The following is a 24,265-nucleotide window of genomic DNA, read 5'->3' as shown; positions in this document are numbered from 1 at the left end:
GAATATACCATGTTTGCAGAATCTCCAATACTGCAGGAGAAAGTACAAATAAAAAATGGCCATAGCCCATGAGCACAAAACTCCTGAGATGCATCCAGGGCCATCTAGCACGCAACATAAGGGGAAGTATGATGGAGGAGGATGTCAGAAAGAAAAACTACAGCCCTATTAACCAATTAAAGTTAAATATCCTACTTTTGCAAATTTCATGAAAACACACAATCAGTAAGTAGAGGTCAAAGCCCCACCTAGGGCTGTTGCAAGAGCCCAACTATCTCTCTCGGCTGGTTTTCCTTTTTGATTTTTTTTTTTTTTCACTACCTGTCTGGACTCTGTGGGCATATGAGTTTTCAAACCCTTCAAACCGAAGGATTTCTAAGTTCTCTGACATTTTAAAATTCTGTAGATTTGCTTTTGTTCACACTCTGTAATGTTTTCTTAAAAGACTCATAGCCCGAGCTACCTTCCTTCCCTTTAGTCTTAGAATAATCTGCTAAATGAGCTTGACAATGGATAGAATGTGTGGATTTCTTTCAGTTGCTCGCGAGCAATCTAACACATCCAAACTGCCAAGCATCAATTGAAAACTGAAGAATTCAGCCATTATCCTAAACAGGTGACAGGCAAATTCTTACACCACGCCGATGATCAAACAAATGACAAGTTTCTCTACTTTCTTTGTAACAAAGTTGGACAGCAACTGCAAATATGTGAAATATGAGTGAGAAGGGGGAAGTTTGTCAGGTTGCTCAAATAATGAGATAGGTGCTCCCCACCAAGCCGGCGCAGCTTTCAAACAGATGCTGGCCACCTCGTGACAAGTCTTCCCTCGGGTCACTCCGGATCCGACCTCGGTCTCTTTTCAATGTCCAGTGCAAGGGGATGTGTTGTCCCAAACCCCTAAGGACCTTTTAACCTGGCATTCGATAACATCAAAATGCTGTTGGATACATGGCCAAGAAGTATGCTGCACAAAGCACTCTGAGTTCAGCGAGGGCTCAGTTGTGAGTTACAGTATCTTCGTCTTCAAACAGCTTATGAGTCCTGGACAGCAGCCGCACGGGGCAAACGCAGTGGCTTCCGCTGACCCTGGAGTCAGAGACTTGTCACTAACACGGAAATTCATAAAAGCCTGAGCAGACTTTTACTTTGGCATAGATCCCTTGCATCGAAGGATAATTCCTGCATTAGCAGATAGTTCAGAAATGTTTTATGTATGTGCTATTTCCAAAGAGTCTTTTAAAATTTCCTTTCTCATACTATAATCGGTTGTTACCCCTCCTTTTGATTTCCCTAAAGAGCACAAGTCTATTCTATTAGAAATAGAGAAGAAAAAAAAATACGTGTGTGTGTGTGTGTGTTTGTGTGTGTGTATACACATATATGCATATACATATTGCTTTTAAGCGTAATGGAAGAAGTTTTCTTTTCTGCTTTTTTTTTTTTTAATTTGGAGGGAACAAGACCAGGGGTGAATCTGCCGTCAACCACCGAGACAGGTTCTCTGAACTACATTTTTACGGAGGGCCTGGCTTGCCCCTGGTAGAGAAAAGGGAAATTCTAAATGTGACAGGCTAAACATTTGCAGAGTCACAAGGCAAGAAACCAATAATGGGCACGGTGAATACCAACCAATTGTCCACTGACTAATGGACAAACAGATGAATAAACAAAATGTGTCACATCCATAGAACAGGATACTATTTGGCGGTAAAAAGGAATAAAGTCCTGACACATGCCACAGCATGGATGAACCTTGCAACCATTATGTTAAGTGAATGAAGCCAGAAACAAAAGACTATATATTATACGATTCCATTTATACGAAAGGTCCAAAAGAGGCAAATCTATAGGTGCAGAAAGTAGGTTAGTAGTTGCCTAGGGCTGGGGCGATGGAAGCATAGCGAGTGATTGCTAATGGTAATGAGGCTTTTTTGTTTTGTTTTGTTTTTCCCAGACATAGTAATATGGAAATATGGAAAGAATATTTCTTTAAATGTGGCACCCAGTCCAAAACCATTTTTACCAAAATACATTCTTCAAAACACAAGTCCTATAATACGTTTCTTGTATAAAGGCTTCTGAGTTCAAAACAAGTTAGAGAACGGGATTCTCTGGTTCCCACATGGAGATTCACAGTGTGGCTCTATTAAAGGATCTGGAGTCTGCAGTAGAGGAAGATGGTAAATATTGTTTATCTGCTTCTCCAATATCTACAGACTTCATTTTATTTTAGGTGACTTCCACAAACATGCCAAGGCGCATGGATTCTGGAAATATTGTGGTATGTGCTGACATAGGCAGTTCCCAAGTAGTTAACTCTTTTCTGCAAATGCTCTGAAGCTGCTGTGCAGCCCATCAAGAGCTACCATGTAAAGGGATGTGTAATGTAGTGGGGCACGTGGGTGGCTCAGTCGGTGAAGCGGCCAACTCCTGATTTTGGCTCAGGTCATGATCTCAGGGTCCTGGGATGGAGCACACATCGGGCCCCACGCTCAGTGGGGAATCTGCTTGAGGATTCTCTCTTTCCCTCTCCCTTTGCCCCTCCCCCCACTCTCTCTCAAATAAACAAATAAATCTTTAAAAACGTAAAGGGATGTGTACTGGATCACCTCTGAAGATCCTAATACTCACTTCCTTCAGCTCTCTTTTCAAATGTTACTTTATCCAAGACCCCTCCTTGATAACCCATTTTAAATAGCAACCTACTCAGCCAACCCTCTCTATCCCCTGCTCTCTCGTCCTTCATGTTACACGTCTCTGTGACGTGAGACATTTACTCATGGATGTCTCCCCACCTAGAATGTGGGCCCCATGAGGGCAAGGACCTTGTTGTTTCACCCCTGAATCAAGAACTCAGTAAATACTTGTTGAGTGAACGGACATCATCAAGAGAAAGCTTGGAAAACAGGGACAAACTATCAGTCTTTTATCGAATGACTGTAGTGTATCAGACACTTTATTTGCCAAGAGCTCACCCTGGAAAAAGAAAGGTTTCTCTCTTTGCAGACTCAGGGCTGCTCACTGGTTGGTAAAAGTGACAGTAAGGTAACAACTGCACTTAGAACAAGAAACTATAAAAAAAAAAAAATAGCAGCTACTAATTGATCCAAATATTTTTTTTCTGCAAGGTACTGTTCTCTGTGTGTCCCTCACTCAAGCCTTTCTTCTTCCCTTCTTCTCTCTCTCCTCTATCTCTCCTTCCTTTGTCCACTTTGAGAGACGTTTGAGCAATGTTGACGTGTAGTCCTAAGCTGGACCCCAGAGACTCAAGGATGCCTAAGATGCACTCTCTGCCTTTATGGAGGGCACTTCTGGTGAAGATAACCAAATATTTAAATGACTGAGCAAGACTCTAAAAATAAATCAAAATCAAAATCAAATGACTGAGGAGTGCGATGAGAGATAAACTGGAACTTCCTCAGTCACTAAGAATGGGATGTGCCCCAGACTGGGGCGGGGGTGGGAGGGAGGAAGCAATCATGAAGGGCTTCCTGGGGGAGGTGACCCCTGAGCTGAGCTTGAAGGTTGAGTAGGTGGGGGTTAACCATGAAGAGAAGAGAACCATGAAGAGAAGGCTGGAGGAACTGCCTGAGCAAGAATATGGGGGCCCAAAGAGAGCACATTGCATGAGGGGCACTAGCAAGAGTTTGATGCTAACAGAGCACGGAATCTGAGTCAGGATGGAGGCCTAAGAGGGCCAGGCCCCAAATGTCCCCCATCCTCCCAGTTGCTTCGTTAGCTTGACACCAACAGCTGACATTCACAAAAGCCAGCTCTGGTTTCCCATTCGCCGGGGGTCTGGGACAGTGCTAAGTATTTTCCAAACACTCCCAATAACTTCTTGGGGTCGACCTAATTATTCCGTCCATTTCACAGGCATGGCAATGAAGTCTCCATGACATGATGACACTTTCCAGGTCACTCAGCTGGAGAGGCACCAGGCCAGGAAGTAACCACAGTCCTACCCGCTCTCTGCACCTGCACGAATGTCCCGAAGGCACTCCAGGTCCCCACCTGGACTGATTCTGCGCCCCCGGCCCGGGGGGACAGGTGACAATGTCTGGAGACCTTTCTGGTTGTCACAACTAGGGAGGGGCTGCTGCTGGCATCTAGAGGGGAGAAGCCAGGGACCCTGCCACACATCCTGCAGAGCGCAGGGCAGCCCCCACCACGGAGAACGATGTGGCCCCAAATGTTGAGAGTACGGAGGATGAGAGAAATGCTGCCCTAGTTACTGGCCAGCCGAGTGAATCTCTGACCTACTTTATTTTGATGAAAAAGGTGCCGAGTTTGTTTTTATTTAGCCACCTGGTAATGCGGGAGGGAAGTTTCCAGCAGGTGGTCGGAGGGGTGCGGTGAGCAGCTCTGGGAAACTCCTCCTCGCAGAGTACGTTCCAGAAAGGGGAAGAAAGCAAGGCTTTTCTTCGGTAAGGGAGATCAGTGAACTGGAAACCGTGTGCCGACTGTTTACAAAGAGCCCGACCTGGTCCTTCTCTCCCCAGCCTGCGTGCTGCTGAGGTGCTGCGTGGGGCTCCGTGTGGAGAGGCTCTGAGGTCATTCTCTGGAAACTTCCCTCTGCCCACGGATGGCAAATCAAAGAGCCGCCGGTAGGTGTTGAGGGCGAGGCGGTTTTCCCAGTCCCCCCTTGATCAGAAGCAGAGTAACGGCTGTGATGATGGATGGCCCGGAACGGGTGTGCTGAGGAAGGCGAGCAGGGGCAACATGAAGGAGGCTGCCAAGTCCTGGGCAGAAGATGAGAGGCGAACGCCTTCCCAGACGCACCACGAAAACAATTATTCGTGATTTTGAAGAAAAGCAGTTCGGCTAAGAGTCTTTTTTTTTTTTTTTTTTTTGCTCTTCTCTCTCTCTTCTTTATAAAATAGCAGTAGGTGAAGGAATCTGGAACTTGTGAAAACAGAGACCAAAGAATGGTCGAAAGGGCCCAAAGTCAGGATGTGGGGGTCCGGGGCCGCCGTCTTTGACCTTCTCTAACCGGAGCTCCGGGTGGTGATGCTGCTGTGACAGGGCCCCTCCTCGGCACCGGCGGTGGGGGGGTTGGGGGGGGCACAACAGGCAGCGCTGTAAGGTGGGGGGAAGGTAAGGAAGTGGGAGACTGTGCCCAGCACAGAGCAAGGCTGGTGTCTGATGGGTCTGACCCGAGATCCCCGCTCAGCCACTTACAAACCACGCGCACGCGGTCACATCACTTCTCTTCTGCCCTCGTTCCCACGGCTGGTTAATGGTGATGATGATGCCCACCCCGCAGGGGTGTTTGGAGGGTCACGGGAAAGCCATGCACATGTTTAGCACCTAACACGCATCTGGCCCGTAGTAGGCACTCAATACATGGAGCCTATTTTGATGTTGGTCCCGACGATCATTTTAATAGAAAAGACATTTCATTATGACGCGTTCCTATCACATCCCCAGGGGAGAAGGGTTCTTTCCATGTTCCCAAATGCTCCAGAGGTGTGGCTTGCTTGGTGGTCCTAGTGTTTAAAAAAATCCAAAATACTTGTGGCTTTGTTCCTATTTTCTTTTCATTTAAGATCTCCTGATTCTTGGTCATTTGGCCACCCAGAATAAAGACTGTGCTTCTCAGCCTTTCTGTCAGGTAGACATGGCCACGTGACAATGCACTAGCCAAAGAGAAGTGAGTAAAAGTGGTATGTGTGATTTCCAGTTTAGATATTTAAAGAGAGGGGGACATGCCCTCCACTTCTCCCTTTCTGGATGCCTGGAATAGGCACATGATGGCAGGTGCCAGAGCAGTCATCTTGGACCGCAAGAAGGAAGCTTCATATTAAGGCGGCAGGGCAACAGATAGAAGGTCACTGGGCGCCTGACATCAAGGAGCGCCTTGCTAGCTCTCGGCCACCTACCTGCCCTTTCACCTGAGACAAACAAAATTCTATCTGACTCAACGTGCTGTTACTCTGGGGGGATATGAGGCATTGGGGGAAGTCTATTTTTACTGGAGTCAAATGGGTATCCAGCTTAATACATTGGGCAACACTGAAAAATCAGGAGATCTCACATAAAACTTCAGAATTTTAAAATTCCTCCTGAAAACATAAGAAGCTCTTGCAACACAGGACTTGTGTCTTCTCATGTCCTTCTCTACAGGGCATGTGGCATCCTACCTGCCACAGCCACCTTCCGGTGTGTTCACTCGTATGCACTTAGTCTTGAGATTGTCCACCCTCGGTGACTCTGCAGAGATGCTTTCTTAAAAGATTTTATTTATTTATTTGAGAGAGCATGAGAGAGCATGAGGTGGGGGAGATGCAGAAGGAGAGGGAGAAGCAGACTCTCTGCTGAGCAGGGAGCCCGACAGGGGGCTCGATCCCAGGACCCTGAGATCACGACCTGAGCCGAAGGCAGACGCTTCACCGACTGAGCCACCCAGGCGTCCCCCTGCGGAGATGATTTATGGGAGAGTCCCAGTTAGGCTACCTCGTTCTTGACATGTGTTGAGGGCTGATGGGCCAGACCCTTCATGAGATACATAGTGTACGTTCTATTAGTCAATTTTCCCAACTCGGTGAGGTCAGTGTTACCACCTCCCCTTTGCAGATGAAGGCACGGAGGTTTTGTGAGGACACGGAGCTTGCTTAGGGTCAGAGCTCAGGGGCAGAGACTGTCTGATTCCAGAGCATGAACTCCTCGCCAGGATCTCCTCTATGGCTCAAGCTGAGCCTCCAGGTGTTTTGAATCAAGCACAAACTCATTTGCAGAAATCTAAATGAATCTAAGGAGAATATTTATTGGATAATTAAGAGTTTGCTTCCTCTGCATTCACCACACAAACTTGTAGCAACTGCTTTCATTGTCTCGTTATTGGTGAATATTTTAGCTCGGGGTGATAATATCTCTATCATCACACTACATCGTTCAAAGGCAGGGCAGCCTGCAGAACAAAAATAAAACTGTCACATTCGGCCTGGGCTAGGGGCCCTTTGCTCTCTACCAAGTGCCGTGAAAGAAAAGACCAGTCCAGATGGTGACTGATGTTGGTGGCGGAGATCACAAGGCCTGTAGAGGGTTCCAGAGCATCACTTCCTGGGAAGGTTCATCAGCAGATAATGCACAGTTGGCTCACATCAGTGTTCCCTGGATGGGTTCAAGGCCAGAGCTTGTGGTTCAGTCTGTTCCCATGCTTGCCTCATAGCTTGGCTTCATGTCTCTCCCCTGCCTGCAGCCCCCTTGACAGATACACTCTCCAGATCCACGCTAAAGCATATATCGGGAATGCTTTGAAAGCTCAAGAAGGGATCTGGGGGCCCTCCTTGTGTCTTGGAATCACAGAATGTCAGTACTGGAAGGGACCTCAGAAAGCTCCTGGTCCGACCCTTTGGATTAGGAGACAGGAAACAGATACAGAGAAAGGAGGGGAGCTGGTCAATATTCATCCACCAACAGCATTTACCTGGCAACCCCATTTTCCCGTAAGTGAAAGGTAAAGGGAAGGCTGCACTTTGGAAACATGATGATGATGATGATGGTGGTGGTGGTATAGCAGTTGCATTATTTCTATCCTAGGCACTAAATTAAGTGCCTTGCATGGGTTTTCTCATTTATTCCTCATCACAGCCCCTGAAGTTGCTACTTTATTACTATTATTCCCATATCCCTATGTACTGCTCGCATTTCCCAGGGCTACCTGCACCCATTGGACCTGAGACACAGAGAGTCAAATCAGTCAGCTGTGGTTACTCAGCCATAAAAGGGTTTCTCCCAGAATCAAAGCCAGGCTGTCTAACTCCGTAGCCAAACTGTCACCACTAGACTGCACCAACTCAACTTCCTCCAAGGACCGAGCTGACCCCTCGGATGAGTGGAACAGGGCAGACAGGGTCTGCCAGCTGGCAAACAAAAGTCCCATCTAAATAGAGTCCTTGCTAACCGGTGCCTCTCCTTCCTCCCAATGATTGCCATACAGTCGTGCGGGTTGAGTGTTGCAACATCCTGCATCTTGCAAAAGAATCCAGAAACTCAGATTGGTACATGATTTTTACACCTTGGTGACTGTGGAAGTCATTAGAACCGTTCACAAGTTTCCCGTGTCTCTTGTCCTTTTGATGTTCACACTCCCCCACCTCTCTGAAGTTAGGCAAGGCCATGAGAGACGTGATCAGAAGTGGTGCATGTCACTTTGAGAGTCAGGGTGTGATTCAACGTGCTCTCTTGTTCTCTGTCATCAGGGCAGGTGATGTCCATTGTAGCCGGTGGAGTCCTGGGTGAGAGCAGAGCTGAGCCCCCAGCGGACCCACAACACACATGTATCACAAGAGAGAAATAAATACTTGTCATTTTAAGCTATTAAAATTTGGGGAGTGGACCTTACCGCAGCATAACCTATGCTATCCTGACAAATAGGGAATTAATTTCCAAAAAGTAAAGTTTTGGTTTTTTTTTAAGATTGATTTATTTATTTTAGAGAGAGAGAGAGAGAGCATGCATGTGCCTGAGTGGGGGGTGCGGTAGAGGGAGGAGAGAGAGAATCTCGGACTCCTTGCTAAGCATGGATCCCAGGGCCTTGAGATCATGACCTGAGCTGAAATCAAGAGTCAGATGCTTGACCGACTGAGCCACCCAGGCGTCCCCCCCCAAAGTAGAGTTTAAGTCAAACAAACACGTATCAGTAGGCCAGTGTGCATCTCTAAAAGTTGTGGTGGCTCCAAGAACTCTGTGTCTTTTTTTTAAATGCATTTTTATTTATTTTTGCGAGAGAGAGAGAGAGCACGAGTGGGGCGGGGGGCAGAAAGAGAAGCAGGCTCCCGGATGAGCAGGGAGCCCGATGCAGGACTCAATCCCAGGACCCTAGGATCATGATCCAAGCCAAAGGCAGATGCTTAACCGACTGAGCCACCCAGGTGCCTGAGAACTCTGTGTCTTATACTTCAGAGTCGGGAGGAGGTTTCTTAAGACAGAGCCCACGACAAGGGCTTGGTCCTTGGGTCAGCAACAACATTCTGTCCTGGAGCCACCAGCATGCTGTTAGTCATACCCAGTGTCTTGCTAAGTGCGAGTTACTGCCTTCATGAGGAGCATGGAAGATTTTATAGTACACCTGTCCTCCTTATTAGAAACCTCACTCAAAGCTGTCACCTCCTCAGTTACACTTGGGATCTTCTCTGCACTCTGAAATTTAATGTGTCAAAAGACAACCCACCAAGGTTACACTACAGAGCAGAAAGTGAGAGGAGAGATGTTTTATCTCCAAATTGAAATGATAATGCCCTGCGAGGGAAAAAAAAAAAAAAAGTATTTCTGTTTGGAGGAAGAAATGAGGGGGCACATACTCTGTTCATAGAGAAGGAAGGATTCCTAAGGAAGTTTCCTAAGTTTCCTAAGGAAACTTGCTTTGTTTCACAATTACAGAAGTGGAAATAATCATAGTGATTTTTTTGCCATCAGTTTCAAGCAAAACACATACGTTTGAGATCAGGCAATTTAATATTCCAGAAACTATTAAAATTATTTATCAAGGTTCTAGCTGGTTGTATAAACAGTGAGTCTTCCCCAATTCTTAGTTTTTAATCTGTGAAATGGGATAAATATTATTGGATTGCTTTGCTTAAGGATAACTCTAAACTCTTTTGAAAGACAAATATACAGAAATGCTACATTTAAATAGAGAAAATTTGTTCTGCTAATGGAAGAAAAAGTATATTATGTTCATATGGCAAAACTACTGATGTTAAAATTGTTTCTTTTATTTGATTTTTGAAGGCACCAGCAACAATGTTTTTATTCGGGTATCAGAATGGAGACTTTGTTTTGCAAATGTTTTTTAAAGTTTAAGATTAATGGATGCTTACCATAACAAACTTAAACACTAAACTAGGGTATAAAGTGGGTTTCTCAATCTTGGCACTAGTGACCTTTTGGGCAGGATAATCCTTTGTGTGGATGTGTACGTCCTGTGCACCGAGAACGTTTAACAGTATCACTGGTAAATGTCAGTACAACTCCCCCCAACACACACACACACACCCCAAATGTGTCCAGACATTGCCAAATGTACCCCGAAGGGCACAATTGTCCCTTGTTGAGAGCCACAGTATAAAGTATGTACTATAAAGTATAATTGGACATGCCTCATCCTAGAATAAAAATGTCCCAAAGGTAATCACTATTACCAGTTTGGTTTATATCTTTCCAGCAATTTCTTAGGTATAACCCAATTTATATACCCTCACCTGACTCCACCTCCATGCAGACACACAGGCTGAGTTTTTTCCTCCCAAATTGGGATTATGCAATCCTTTGCAATTCACTTCTCATTGAAAATAAATCTTTACCTTTCCCTGTGTCTACATTTAGAGCTTTTGCATACTTTTTTTTTTAAAGATTTTATTTATTTCTTTGAGAGAGAGAGAGAGTGAGAGAGAGAGATTGCAAGAGGGGGTAGGGTTAGAGGGAGAAGCAGACTCCCCGCCGAGCAGGGAGCCCGATGTGGGACTCAATCCCGGGACTCCGGGATCATGACCTGAGCCGAAGGCAGTCGTTTAACCAACTAAGCCACCCAGGCGCCCGCTTCTGCATACTTTTAACGAAATCCTGACCTGTAGCCCAGTGGATTCATGTACTGTAATTCATTTCACTGATTTCTTACTGATGGACCTTTAAGTATTCCCAACTTCCCTACTATAAACAACACTATATTGAATATTTTCACCCTTACACCCTTGCACATTTTTTACCAGCATTTCTACAGGAATTGTTGGATCCAAACATATGTACCTAAAATATGGATAGATTTCTGCACATTTTCCACCAAACACCTAATAGCTATATAGCCTCCTTGGTAGCCTTGGAGACTTGGTGTTCCAAAAACCAACCGTGTTGGTTTTTTTGTTTTGGCTTTTTTTTCCTTCTTAACTTCCATAATAGTATGGTATGAATAGCTTGGCTAAATGTCAATAGTTCTGAGGTTGAGAAACTCTGCTTGAAAGTAGAAGAAACTTAAGTCTGAGTCCCCTTTCCATGACAGACTCTGCATGGTTCACCAGGCAGAACGCTGGAGCCTTGCTTTCCTCCTTTGTGACAATAATGATAATAGTAGTACCTCCTTCCAAGTATGGTTGGCTGGAATTTGTTGAGATCATATATATGCCTAGCACCCCACACTTAATTATTGTTGTTAATAATAAAAGCAAGGGGAGGCTCCTGGGTGGCTCAGTCGTTGAGCGTCTGCCTTCGGCTCAGGTCAGGATCCCGGGGTCCTGGGATGGAGCCCCACATCGGGCTACCTGTTTGGTGGGAAGCCTGCTTCTCCCTCTCCCCCTCCCCCTGCTTGTATTCCCTCTCTTGCTGTGTCTCTCTCTGTCAAATAAATAAATAAAAATCTTTTAAAAAAATAATAAAAGCAAGGGAGTAGGAGGTTCACAAAAGTAAAGCCAAAATGTGTGCACAATCTAACAATTACAGAACACTGTGTTGCCAGATGATTTAGTGACTGCTACAAAGATGAACTACAGATGATCATAAAATGAACATGATAGAAGGGAAAATATTTCTCCTCACCAAAGAGATTGTAATTAATGTGTAAACCACTGGATGCTTATGAATCTAGCAGAGGGATAAATATCTAGATTTATATACATACACACGGAGGATATGAATATACATGCTTTTAAAACACGCCTCCACACATTTATATAAGACATGTTGTGGGCATATGGATTTTCCTGACACGTGGGTAATATGCCGCCATCCAGGAGAGGCATATTTCCTTCCAGGATAATTTCAGAACATTCCTCTCTGTACTTGCTAAGAGTGAGTCACTATTGTAATCAGATAACCTGGAAAACTGGTTTCCAACTTCACCTAAAGTACATCAAAGAAATTGAAATTAAAAAAAAAAAAAATGAGCAAATGCCAGGGAGCTGCTCTAGGGTGGTGGGTTTCAAGGATCATCTTGACCCTATTTTAATATTTCTCCTCTCTCAAGTGTAGGAGACCCTTGAGCATGCATTATGGAGAAAGACAAATTCATATTCAGATCCCGGCTCTGTCAATGAATGGCTGTATATTTTTGGTTGACTTAACCCCTCTGGGCCTCACCTTCTTCCTCTGCAGAATGGGATCATCACTATGCCACAGGGTTCTCTGAAAATTAACTGAGAGAATGCGTGAGAGCAGACATCTACCTACCTAGCATCTGGTGATCAGACCCTAATCTTCCTTGAGAAACTATCCCTTTCCTGCTGTTGGTTCATAAGAGTTAGGTGGCCTAACTCCTAGGCTGGTGCAGGGTGGAACCCGTGACCCAGTGGCCAATCCGGGCTTTGCGCTGCCCTGGACAAAGTGATTGTTTTAGGTCTGGGTATGTGAACCAATCCGAGCCAGGGAGACCCAATTCTAAGATGTTGACTAGAAATGTGACGAAGTAATTCTGGGGTTTTGAAGTGTTAAGATGGAACCTACTTTGGCATCTTGCTGCATCCCGAGATGAGAGGCCTCCAGCAGAAAGCAGAGAGGGAAAGAATCAGACCTAATTCTGGTAACACCATTGGAGTCCCTTACGTCCCACATGGCCAAAGCCGAGGCTTCCCTGACCTTTGAGAGATATGGACCCCAAATTAATCTTTTTGATTTAAACCAATTGGCTTTCCAAACCCTCAAAGCCTGAGTCCTCACTGATACGCTCTGCAAAATGCTTGGTGTGCTGGCTGGTAGGAAGTGCGAGAGGCGCTGGGTGGGGCCTTGGGAGGGAGCTCTGTTCACAGCAGAGGCTAGCCTGTCTCCTTTCCCCTTGGTATCGGCGAGGAGAGAGCTGACTGACAATCCTGAGAGATCAGGTTCATGGCTCGGTAATGAAAGCAGCTGCTGTGTGAATAGAAAACAACAACAGGAACCCTGGGCCCAATTTACTCACACCTGGCACCATGCCAGGCTACAGGGCGTCAAACTCAGGGAGGGAGCGGACGCTGCAGTTGCTGTTCCATGAGGCTGTGTTGCTGATGCAACGTGCACCCCACTCTGTGATCAGCCAGAAGCCGGTCCCAGTTGCCGGGGTAGGGGGTCACTGGCTGCAAGGGTGGACCCCAGTGTTCTACACGAACAGGGAAAAAAAACAAAAAAACAAAGCAAACCCTGCCACCAGCTTAGGGCTCAGCTACCAAAACCAGGCTTCAGGTGGAGGCGCCTGGGTGGCTCAGTTGGTTAAGCATCTCCCTTTGGCTCAGGTCATGATCTCAGGGTGCTGGGATGGAGCCCCATGTTGGGCTCCCTGCTCAGTGGGGAGTCTGCTTCTCCCTTTCCCTCTGTCCTTCCCCCGCTGCTCGTGCTCTCTCTCTCTAATAAATACCTAAAATCTTAAAAAAAAAAAAAAAAAAGAGGGGTGGGCCTTGCCTAGATGCTAAAATGCACAGGGAAGAGTGTGTGGGTAGGGATAGATACAGCTTCATCGTTGGCGGGGGGGAGAGGGGGCGCAGGTTGTGGACTCAGCCCAGTTTCTATTCTAGGTTGATTGCTTTCAAGCTGTGTGATTTTATTCATTTATCCAGGTCTCCCCTTAGCTCAAAACCCTCTAATAACATCCCACTGCATTCATAGTAAAGGCTGAAATTTTTAGCAAGACACAGATGTGTTTGCATGAACCACTCCCTTCCTTCCCCTCTGCCTCTATCCTCCCCCTTCGGCAAAAGCTGTGCTTTCTCGGTGCTGTTTCAGACTTACCAATATGCTTCTGCCCCTTTGCAGGACCTTTGCACTGGCTGTTCCTTCTTTTTGGAATGCTTTCTCCCCAGACATCTGCATGATTTTCTCCCCAGACATCTGCATGACTTCTTCCTTTACTTTATCCAGGTCTCTCTGGAAATGTCTGTCAGATAGGCCTTATCTGAGAGCAGCTCGTCTTACCCCAACACCATTACCTACCATAGGTGCATCACTCTCTGAGATTTTATTTCTTAATTCTGTTGTTAACATCTGTCTTTCCCTCTTAGAATGGGGTCTCTAATTGTTTTGTTCACTGCTGTATCACCCGTGCCTAGAACAGTGCCGAATTATACCTAGCAGGTGCTTTGTAAATATCTGTTGCATTTATTTAGTTGTGCAACACATATTTGCTGAGCCCCTACCCATGTCAAGTGTTAACAAAACAGAATTGAGAGAGATAGGGTCACTACTTTTGTTGAGAAATATTCCTGTAGATGAATGAAAATCAGGAGGGGTAGGCTAATTTCAGAATATGGAAAACTCTAGGGTGATAAAGGGCGACAGAGTATTTTTACTCAGGTGGTCAAGGTAAGTTCCAAGGTAGAGGTGAAGTTGCTGAAATGGTAGGAAAAGCGCATTCCACCAGCTGTAGACCAGGAAGAAGAAGGGTTCCAGGTGGAACAAACAGCAAGTGCAAAGGTCCTGAGGCAGAAAAGGACTGAATACCTAATTTCTTTAGAAAGCTAAAAGCCATGAGAGGAACCGAAGTCCAAGAAGTAGGCATGGGGGAACCCAACCCCTGAAGAACAGGCAAGGGCTTTAGATTTTCTTCTAAGCCATTGTTTCCCTACTTTCAGACTCAGCTCCATCTCTCGTGAAATGGAGATGATAAATACCACGGCAGGGAGAGGACTCAGCAAGAAAAAGCAAAGAAAATGCCTAGCACAGTGCTAGGTACATGGTAGGTGCTTCATAACCATTAGCAACTCTACACTCCTCCCCTAGATAGAAACCCAAACTTGATAGAAGGTCAAACTTGGCTGGCATATTCGGTTTCTGCTTCTCAAACCCAAAGGCTTATTGGTGGCCATGACTCGAAATGAACTTTAAGGATCAAGTAGGTTTCAGTACAACTTCAGAGTTCTCCCCAGTTCCTTTTCAGTGCAGGGCAGACTGTCACTCTCTCCCCAGACATGATTCTGCCTTATACACAACATGCTGCCCGAGCCACAAGCATGCGAGTGGGGGAGTCATCAGCAGAGCAAAGATCAGTATTAGTGGCAAAGTGAGATAGAGTAGGGTGTGTGTGTGGAGACCCAATCGAGCAGTGCTGGGCGTTCTGCCTTGACACGCGGCCCTGCTCGGCACGTGGCCACCTGCTGCATCTTAGGAAGCCAGGTGGGGAGGAGGGGGGCCCGGAAGCACAGAGGCAAGTCCTGTTGGCAACTGAATGCCCCAGCACCAGGCACACCTATGACAAGTCTATCTGTGCACACAGAGGCGAAAGGAGAATTTTCATTCCATTAAAACAAAAAGCCGTACTCAGAGAATGCGCCACTGGACAAATCAGCCGTGTAACCACCTGCCATGAGGTGGGTCAAAATCCATGCCCTCGAAGACCTTAGGAACACAGCCCCGGGTCTGCCCAACAGCCCTAAGCCTTGAAGGAAAGAGAGAACGTAAAAACACGTGATGATTAATGCTTTGCTTGGGAGAGGATGTGAATATCTGAAAAAGTTTCTCTGGCCGAAGGGCTATTTAATTTCAAAGAAATTTATTTTTATTTGGAGTCTTTGGTCCATGTGAGCACCTTGCAAGCCACGGAAGAATGGTGGCAGAACTCTGCCCCACTCACTAGTCTTGCCGCCTCAGCACCAATGTGACTTGATTTTTCCTTCTTACAAAAGAATGCTTTTGGTGCAGATGGATCTGACTTAGTGATAGGAAACATGGACCTGTTTCCGCATCTACTTACTGAGCGTTCACGGACCCAGCTTAACAGCACATTGCTGACTGACCTCAAAAGTGGCAATGGCAGGGGCACCTGGGTGGCTCAGCGGGTTAAGTGTCTGCCTTCAGCTCAGGTCATGATCCTGGGGTCCTGGGATCGAGCCTCACGTCGGCCTCCCTGCCCTTTGGGGAGTCTGCTTCTCCCTCTCCCTCTGCTCCTCCCCCTGCTCATGCTCTCTCTCTCTCTCTCATAAAATAAATAAATAAAATCTTTAAGAAAAAAAGTGGCAATGGGAATAATCAGGGAAGCCTCAGCATGAGCGGCCACATCTGGGAAGTCCTCAGTAGGAAGTAATCCTTATTCAGCTAACTGGATGTCCCTCACCACAGGAATGACCAGGGGACAAACAGGTATAATTCTAATATCCAACACTAGGAGAATGGTAGTACACTCATGCTATGTTAAATACATTATAGCACTCTATATTCAACAGTGGAATAGTCAGCAGCTGTTATGGTAAACATAATTTAATGACTAAAATGATACTTATAAAACTTCAAGTAAAAAAGCAAAAAGAAAACAAATACAAGCAGTATGATCCCCTTAAAAAGATATCTACCATACATTGTAATATAAGGTTTATGTGATATAATAATGTATAATGTATAACATATATATGTATTGTTATATATTTGTATACATAATATATATTGTTACTTAATATGTATTATAGTTATATAATGTACATATTATAAACATATATATTAATATAACATATAATATATAATACAATAAAATCAGTATTTCTATATTATACAGAGTATACATAATATATAAATTAAAGTGAATTTTTACTTATTTTAAATCTTAATATATACACATATGTTAGAAATAGAGAATATACATTACACTCACCCCACATGTACATATACATACATATTATTAAAAGTACATGTGAGGGGCACCTGGGTGGCTCAGGTCATGATCCCAGGGTCCTGGGATCGAGCCCCACATCAGGCTCCCTGCTCAGCAGGTAATCTGCTTCTCCTTCTCCCTCTGTCCCCCGTCTTGTGCTCTCTCTCTCTCTCTCTCTCAAATAAATAAATAAAGTCTTGAAAAAAATAAAAGTACATGTGAAATGTAGATTTCCAGATACATATCACTTTTATAATATGAAAAATAAAAGCTATTTTTAAATGACTTTAAAATATCTCTGACAGATTCATAGAACATGACTTGCTTATTCTGATCACAGTATCTTGTGCAAAGCAGATGCTTAATTAATGTTCATTATATTGAGAAAAGAAAAAGCAAGGTAAGAGAACAGAATCATTTCAGCGAAGAAGAAACAACCCCCAAACCTCATGTGAAATCTTGGATATACATGAGTCAAATTAAGTAGATGTAGCTCCATAAATGTTTACTACTTTGTGGCTCTGTATAGAACAGGAGACAACCTTTTCCTCTGGTCTAGCAATGGAATTCCTACTGGGCTTGAAGGAAACTTGTACTTGGAGAGATGACACTGAAGGACTATTGGTGAGATGTCTTTCCAAATGACCAATAAACACGTTTTATGTGTAAGTGGATAGTAGGTATTTGTGTATATTAATCACTGGTATTTTTAATAAGTATATAAAAATATATACTTACAAATCAGCCTTAAGTTCAGGAATATCTGAATATCTGATGTTAATGATTTGATGCACACTCTCTAATCTTTGTGGTTGAAAAATGATACTAAAAAATAAAAATAAAAAAGATCCTGATGTATCTGTCTGCCACACTTTGCCAATATACAAATAGCCAGTTTTTTGTTATGAAACCAATAGATTCTGTTTTTATTCTATTGGGTTTCTCTGATACCTGTTTTCCCCATTAAACTGTAAGCTCCATGAGACTAGGGGCCACTGTCCTCCTGGCTTGTCCCATATCCCAACACAGAGCACCATGAATGGCAAATACATGTTGAATAAGTAAATCAATGGATCTTGTTATCATATTATATTCCTAGAGGGAAATAACATTTCAATTAATACGCCATGAGAAATACTCACTATATTTCTTGGTTCCTGTCTTGTATCTTATGTTCATTGGTTTGCATTTTATCATCCCTTGTATTTTTAGAGCAAGTTTCCTTAGAACCTTTTATGCCACTAAGTGGGGCCCATATAAATAGTGAATTAAAACAAAAAACAAAGCAAAACAGCAACTCCAGAGAGCTGTCTCTGCTGGGGTGGCCTCATTCCCTCCTTTGTTGGAACTACTGCTGATTTCAAACCTCCCAGGAGCCAGGTCGAAGGCCCCTGACATCCCAGCTCAGTCTCACCAGGGAAGAGAAGGCTTGCCGCTATGGAGAACAGGGCGCCCCGGCGGCACACCGCAGGGGACAGCAGGGAAGCAGCTGGAGAGTAAGAATGCCAACTAGTATGCTCAAGGCTACTGGTGCTGGGCTCACAGAAGCCTGGGGTGTTGCTCTCTCTGCCTCACCCCTCTATCCTGTGGTTCTATCTTCAAACGATGTCCACTTCCTTCACTCCTTTGTCCCAACGATGAGCATCTCTCCCTGGACAGGAGCTTCTTCACCTGTCTGCCCGCAACACCTTCTGCCTTCCTATACTCATCACACCTGCCATAGTAACGATCTTGCAAAGGAAATCAGACTATATCACCCTTTTGTGAAAAATCCACCAATGGCTTAGTCACCACACTTGACATAATATTTTTCCAAATATTTTACCCTGGCCTATGAAGTTCTATAGTAGCAGCCTACATTGGACTTCGTCATTGGCCATACTCTTTCTTGTTCACAAAGCACCGAGAACTCTGCAGCAAACATTCCCACCTCAGGGCCTTTGCACTTGCTGTTGCCTCAGCCTAGAAGTCTCTGCTCTCAAATCTTGACATGCTTGGCTCCCTCTTCTCATTGGAGACTCTGCTCACAAGTCCCTCCTCCAAGAAGCCTTTCCTGACCACCTCTTCCAAAATAACCTGCCCACTCCCAACCATATCCTTCTCCTCTACTATCTTCCCAGGAGCTCCACCCTGCCTAAAATGATCACATTTCTCTGCTTTCCATCTGTCTCACTCACTAGTGTATCGGCACCATCAGGTCAGGGGCCTTGCCTATCTTGTCCCCCTTTCTCTCTAGTGACTAGGGCCTAGTGTAGAGCCTGAGATGAACAAGATGCCCAATAAACAGATTTTCAGTGTCTCTATAGGGCGAACACTTTGTTTAGCAATAATTATAATAAAAACCAATATCTATCAATCACATATAAGCCAATAACCCTATAACACAGCTCTTCTTCACTCAACTTGCAAATGAGGAAATCGAGCTTCAGAGAGATTAAGCAAGCTGTACAAGGACACTTAGCTAGTATTGGCAAGCCTGGATTTGAATTTAGTTCTATCTCACTTCAAGTGCCATCTTTGTAACCATCTTGACCCACTGTCTTCCACGAGCTGCTTCAGCATGTTATTACTGTAATTTGAGCTCAAGCAAATCATTTATGCATTGGCTCATTCAAGAAGGATTTGTTGAGAATGTAATGTGTTCCACGTCCTGGGTTAGGCTCTCCAGATAGCCCTGTCCACAGGATGATCACATTCTCCCTTTCACTATTCAGTAAGTAGGTTTTGATCACTGCAGAGGGAAGCTAAAAAAAAAAAATTCCTGGCATAAAAATAGTATTTGTGGAGCACCTTCCCTGTGCTGGGCACTGACCTAGGCCCTTTGTACAGACTGGATCATTTAATTCTCGCAAACGGCATTAGAAGGCAGGTTATACTCCTCTCGATTTAACAATGACCACACTGAGTCTCACAGAGGTTAAGTGACTTGCTCACATAGGCAGCAAGTGGTCGTGCTTGTCTGTGTCCAGACTGTCCTCTTGCCACACACACTGACACTTGCATGCAGAAGAGACACTCTAGTAAATGTGCATGGAATGAATAACCGAAGTCTGCTGCAAACCCAGTGGATGATGCCATAAGCCACCTGACCTACACTGTAGCAAGTCACAGCTCTAAAAATGGGAAGCAGTGGGGCGCCTGGGGGGCTCAGCGGTTAAGCACCTGCCTTCGGCTCAGGTCATGATCCCGGGGTCCTGGGATCGAGTCCCACATCGGGCTCCCTGCTCAGCTAGGAGTCTGCTTCTCCCTCTCCCTCTGCCTTCCACTCCCCCCGCTTGTGCTCTCTCTCTCTCAAATAAATAAAATCTAAAAAAAAAGGGGGTGGGGGAATCAGTTTGGCAATGCAGTTTTACTCCTAGATGGCAAAATATCCTTTTCTGCTAATGGTTTTGGAAGAAATAATACCAGCTATAAATGCAAATGATAGCATTCACTTAATTTATTTGGATTAATCAAGTCCTCTACCTTTCTGGGCATGGGAAGTTACCAGTTTACTAATCTACAGGCCATAGTTTTCAATATCTGAAAGTTCACCATAAATCAGGTGTTGTTTATGGCCCTTTGCATGTATTGTTATATTTAAGCCTAGGACAACCCCATGAAATATGAAGGATTATTATCTGCCTTTGCCCCTGCCCCGAGCAAGGCAAGTCACTGAGGAGTTAAGCGACTGGCTCACTATTGCACAATCATGAGACAGAGCTGAGGCAGGCTTCTTCCCGGGCCCAGGCACCAACCTACTCGGCTAGTGGGCCTCTGGGAAGCAGGGAGCTGGACAGAATTACTCAGGACGTGGGGAAAAGAAACTCAGGAAATCTCTACGCCTCTTCACCAGTTCTCACACATCCCTATCAAACTGAATCCAACAATGAGAAATAATTTTCCCCCAGGGTCTGACCCCCAAATGCTTCAAGAATGAACTCTTTGCTTCCCTCACTACAAAATTATTCAAGTGCTCACAAGGCGCTGGCTAGTCTCTGGAACCCGATCTCAGAACCTACAGAGGGCCTGAAGGTCCTAATGATCTTACCAAGTGGTGCTTCCCATTTTCGACATCCGTCAGAGTTTATGTCCAAAGATTATTCTACCAGACGGGTCCCGAGGATGCCACGGGATTAGCCAAATTTCAAAGCTTATTTTTGACCTCCAGCAGAAAATTGAGCACATCCGTTCATGAAGGCCACGGGGACTATGGGAGAACATCAAGTTGATTCATCAAATTAGTTCAAACATAATTGTCCTGCATGACTGACTATAGAACTCGTCAGCTATAAACCTGTCAAAAAGCCATCCGCTCTAATGTTAAATAGAGACACAAAGTAATGTTGTTCAGAATCTGACATTTGTTGGACTTTAGCCTGCTAAGGATGCTTTGTTTCCCCTTGAAGGAATTTGTCGAAAGATGTACAGAGTGGATAGATCAGAGCAGAGCAAAGGAACCCACGCTAGTTTCTAGAAGTACCAGCTCCTAGGGATCAGACCTGTCACTATATATATATATTTTTTTTTTTTTGAGAGACCTATAAAGGTTAAAGTCACACATTTTGAATGTGCATATGTGTGTGTGTATGCTTTACTAATCACATGGCATGAGGATTATTTGCCTTTTTACAACCAAGATTGTTCTCAAAAACAAAGATGACCCACGTACCCCTGAAAATCTTTGCCTCTTTTGCAAAACACGTTCTCTTGTCCATGCTCCCAAGTGGTGCCACAGAATTGCAGAAGCTGAAAAGGAGAAATTTTTTTGCAGAGAAAAATCAACAGTGTCAGGGAAAGATTTGAGTAAATTACCTTCTAGCCACTGATGAAGGTCATGGTTCCCCCTTCTGTAGCTGACCATCTGAACCCTCTACACGCTTGCTAGTTCTCTTCGGGTACTATGAGTGCCCCTGCTGGGCCACGCAGGCAGGCAGGAGGGACGTGCCGCTCGCCTCTCTCTCTAAACCCAAACAATCCAGTGCACCTGATGCACTCCACTCCGGATCTGAAATTCTTCCACTGTTGTCTCACTTGTCTTCTCTCAGTGACTCCTTGTCTGGTTCCTATTTTTTATGCCATTTTGGGGTAATTTTTTCCTTTTTTTGTTACTGACAAAGACAGAGGAGGCCTCCTATAATTTGTGGGTGACTGACAAGGCTGAATGTTGTTAACTCAAATGTTTTGATTTACGTCAGAGGGGACCTCCAGGGCCCCGACGTGACAGGCTGCAGTAGCTCCTTTAAAGCTAGTGAGTGTTCAGTCGTAGGAGGCCAGCCCTTTCCGTGCTAGTCACCACATTTTTCCTTTCAGGGCAATTTGGTACTAAGAATTAAAAGTCTTAAAACAGGCATAGTCCCTAGGAATTCCACTTCTAGGATTCTATCTCATGTGATAAATAGATAAGTGTGCCAGGATCTGAACACAAAGGATGTTCATCGCAGTGTTGTTTAGAACAGGAACACGTTTCAAAGATTTTAATTATTTGTCAGAGAGAGAGAGGGGGAGAGAGAGAGAGCACAATCAGGGGGAGCGGCAGGCAGAGGAAGAGAGAGAGAAGCAGGCTCCCCTCTGAGCAAGGAGCCCGATGCGGGACTTGATCCCAGGACCCTGGGATCATGACCTGAGCCAAAGGCAGATGTTTAACCTACTGAGCCACCCAGATGTCCCCAGGAACACGTTTTAAAAAAGCTACATGCCCAGCAAGTGGGTAAGTAAGTAGCTTAAGCAAATATGGTGCATCGATACAATGGAATATTTATAATCATTAAAATCTCTTGTGTGTGCCTTTTTTTATTGATGGGAAAAGATATTCACTATAAATATCAAGCAAAAACTAGATCATAAAACTCTACTGTATTAACCCATCCTCTGTGCAACTGTATTGTCTATATTACATGTGTCTGTATGGAAAAAAGCTTTTGAAAAGGCCTAGTCCAAATATTAACAGTGGTGATGCCTGTGGGTAATGTTTAATTTCCTTCTTCTACTTCACAATATCTGTGTATTCCTTTTACAGCCAAAAGAAACAAAGAAATTTTTATTTTAGAAAAGCAGTGTCCATTGACTCCAGAGAGAAACTTTTCAGACTGCAGCTCATTTAAAAATATCTCTGTCTGTATCACATTAGACTAGATAGAGCTAAGTGTAAAGAGCCACCAGAACAAAACACTGACCAGGAGCCCAGAAAACCTTCTGTTAATTCTTGGTAACCACCACCATGCTTGATCTCAGCTTCTTGGCCAACTGAGCTAGAATTTTCTCTTTGAAAGATGAAACTGTAAGTTTCCTTTTAGGCAAGATTCAGGTTGATTATTTTTTAAGTCAGTGCTCTACTTCGAGTGAAACTGAGAACCTTAAGAATAGTGTCATCTGTAAATTTACTTTGTATGCATCCTCACGAAAACCCAAGCATTCAGAGGAGATAAGAAGAGGTGGTTTAGCATAGTGTTAAGAGCAAACACTTCGAGGGGGGCAGCCTGCATCCCAGTCTCCACTGTGCCACTTACTGGTGGTGCAGCTTTGGGAAACCACATGCTCTCTCTCCCTGTGCTTCCATGTCCTCACTGGTAAGACAGAACCAGTATTGACAATCCTACCTGTCTTATGGAGGGGTCATGAGACTTAACGTTATAGGTAACTGATGCATCCTAAGTACTTTCTACATGTTAATTACTAACATTATGGCAACTCAGCTCTCTCCAGGAGCACAGGTACTGGGCCAAATCCCCACCTTGATACTGCTGGGAGTCGCCCACCTGATTTGCAGCTTACCTGTGTGACCTACTGCTACCTACTTCCTGAATCCCGATGTGTTTGGTCTTGATTTGTTGGCTTACGGAGGCAGAGTCCTCACTTGGAATGTCCTGGCTCTCACAGTTACTCTCATCCTTATTATTATATTCTGTCCTTTACTTTAATCCCCTGCAGACCCCAAAGTCTGAAAACATACCAAAGCAAGACAGTTCTAACCTCTTACCCTATAAGGATGACAAAACAAGAGTTGATCTAAGGCCTCAGAGCAGAGGTCAGAAGCAAATAGCTCCCAGGAAAGACTTCATCTCAACACACATTTTACCTGGCATCCACAGTAGTCGTTTTTTTAATACAATAAATTACTTTCCAACATTTAAAAAAAATTAGTATATATCGCTGTAACTCCTAGGTTCCAGAATTCCTTAAGAAAAAGAAAAGCTTCCCTCACTTTGAAACGCATACAGAAATACACTCATACTGTAATACATGTCTGCAACTTACTCTGTGCAACACATTTCTTTCTAAGATCCATCTATATGATTCCTCTAGCTCTGGTTTGTTCATCGCTGTGCGTGTGTGGTATTCCACTGCATGACTAGGACATGATTTATTTTTATATTCTCCTTTTAATAGATACTTGGTTATTTCTAGTTTTTTGCTAATACAAGTAATGTTGCTGTGAATACTTTGGTACTTGCCTCATTGTACCTACGCAGCGAGCCCAAGAGTATCTCGTTGGGGGAGAGAAACACATGTGGTGCGACTAGAAAGAAAAGCAAGGGGATTACAAATGCCCAGTTCAGGCAAGTGCCTGCTGCAGGTGGCAGGGTGACTTTGACGGGGGAGGGTCGCACAGGGAACTTCAACAGTATCGGTAATATTCTATTAGATTGAGTGGTGAGCTCTTAGGGGTTCCCTCTGTTAGCATGCTTGATAATTCACATGAGTTTTATACAGAGTCTTTGCAATAGGCCAAATGAAAAACATTTT

At 44.5% G+C, this 24,265-nt stretch overlaps 1 protein-coding gene across 4 annotated transcripts in view; it reads right to left on the bottom strand.

The window, feature by feature from the left end:
- The window catches only part of TSHZ2 (teashirt zinc finger homeobox 2), a 739,565-nt gene that overhangs the window by 352,873 nt on the left and 362,427 nt on the right, over nucleotides 1–24,265 (bottom strand). The window contains exon 1 of one of the 4 annotated variants that reach the window (XM_078057313.1): nucleotides 21,192–21,252. The exons of the other annotated variants lie outside the window; for them this stretch is intronic. Within the exon in view, the coding sequence (XP_077913439.1) occupies nucleotides 21,192–21,237 (46 nt within the window). The 5' untranslated portion in view covers nucleotides 21,238–21,252. Of the gene's footprint in view, nucleotides 1–21,191; nucleotides 21,253–24,265 lie in introns of those variants that run through there. 4 annotated transcript variants of the gene reach the window in all.

This window comes from Halichoerus grypus, chromosome 10, assembly GCF_964656455.1.
Source record: "Halichoerus grypus chromosome 10, mHalGry1.hap1.1, whole genome shotgun sequence".
Taxonomy (NCBI): domain Eukaryota; kingdom Metazoa; phylum Chordata; class Mammalia; order Carnivora; family Phocidae; genus Halichoerus; species Halichoerus grypus.
Note: the sequence above shows the minus strand (reverse complement) of the source record. Positions and strands in the feature narration are given on the sequence as shown.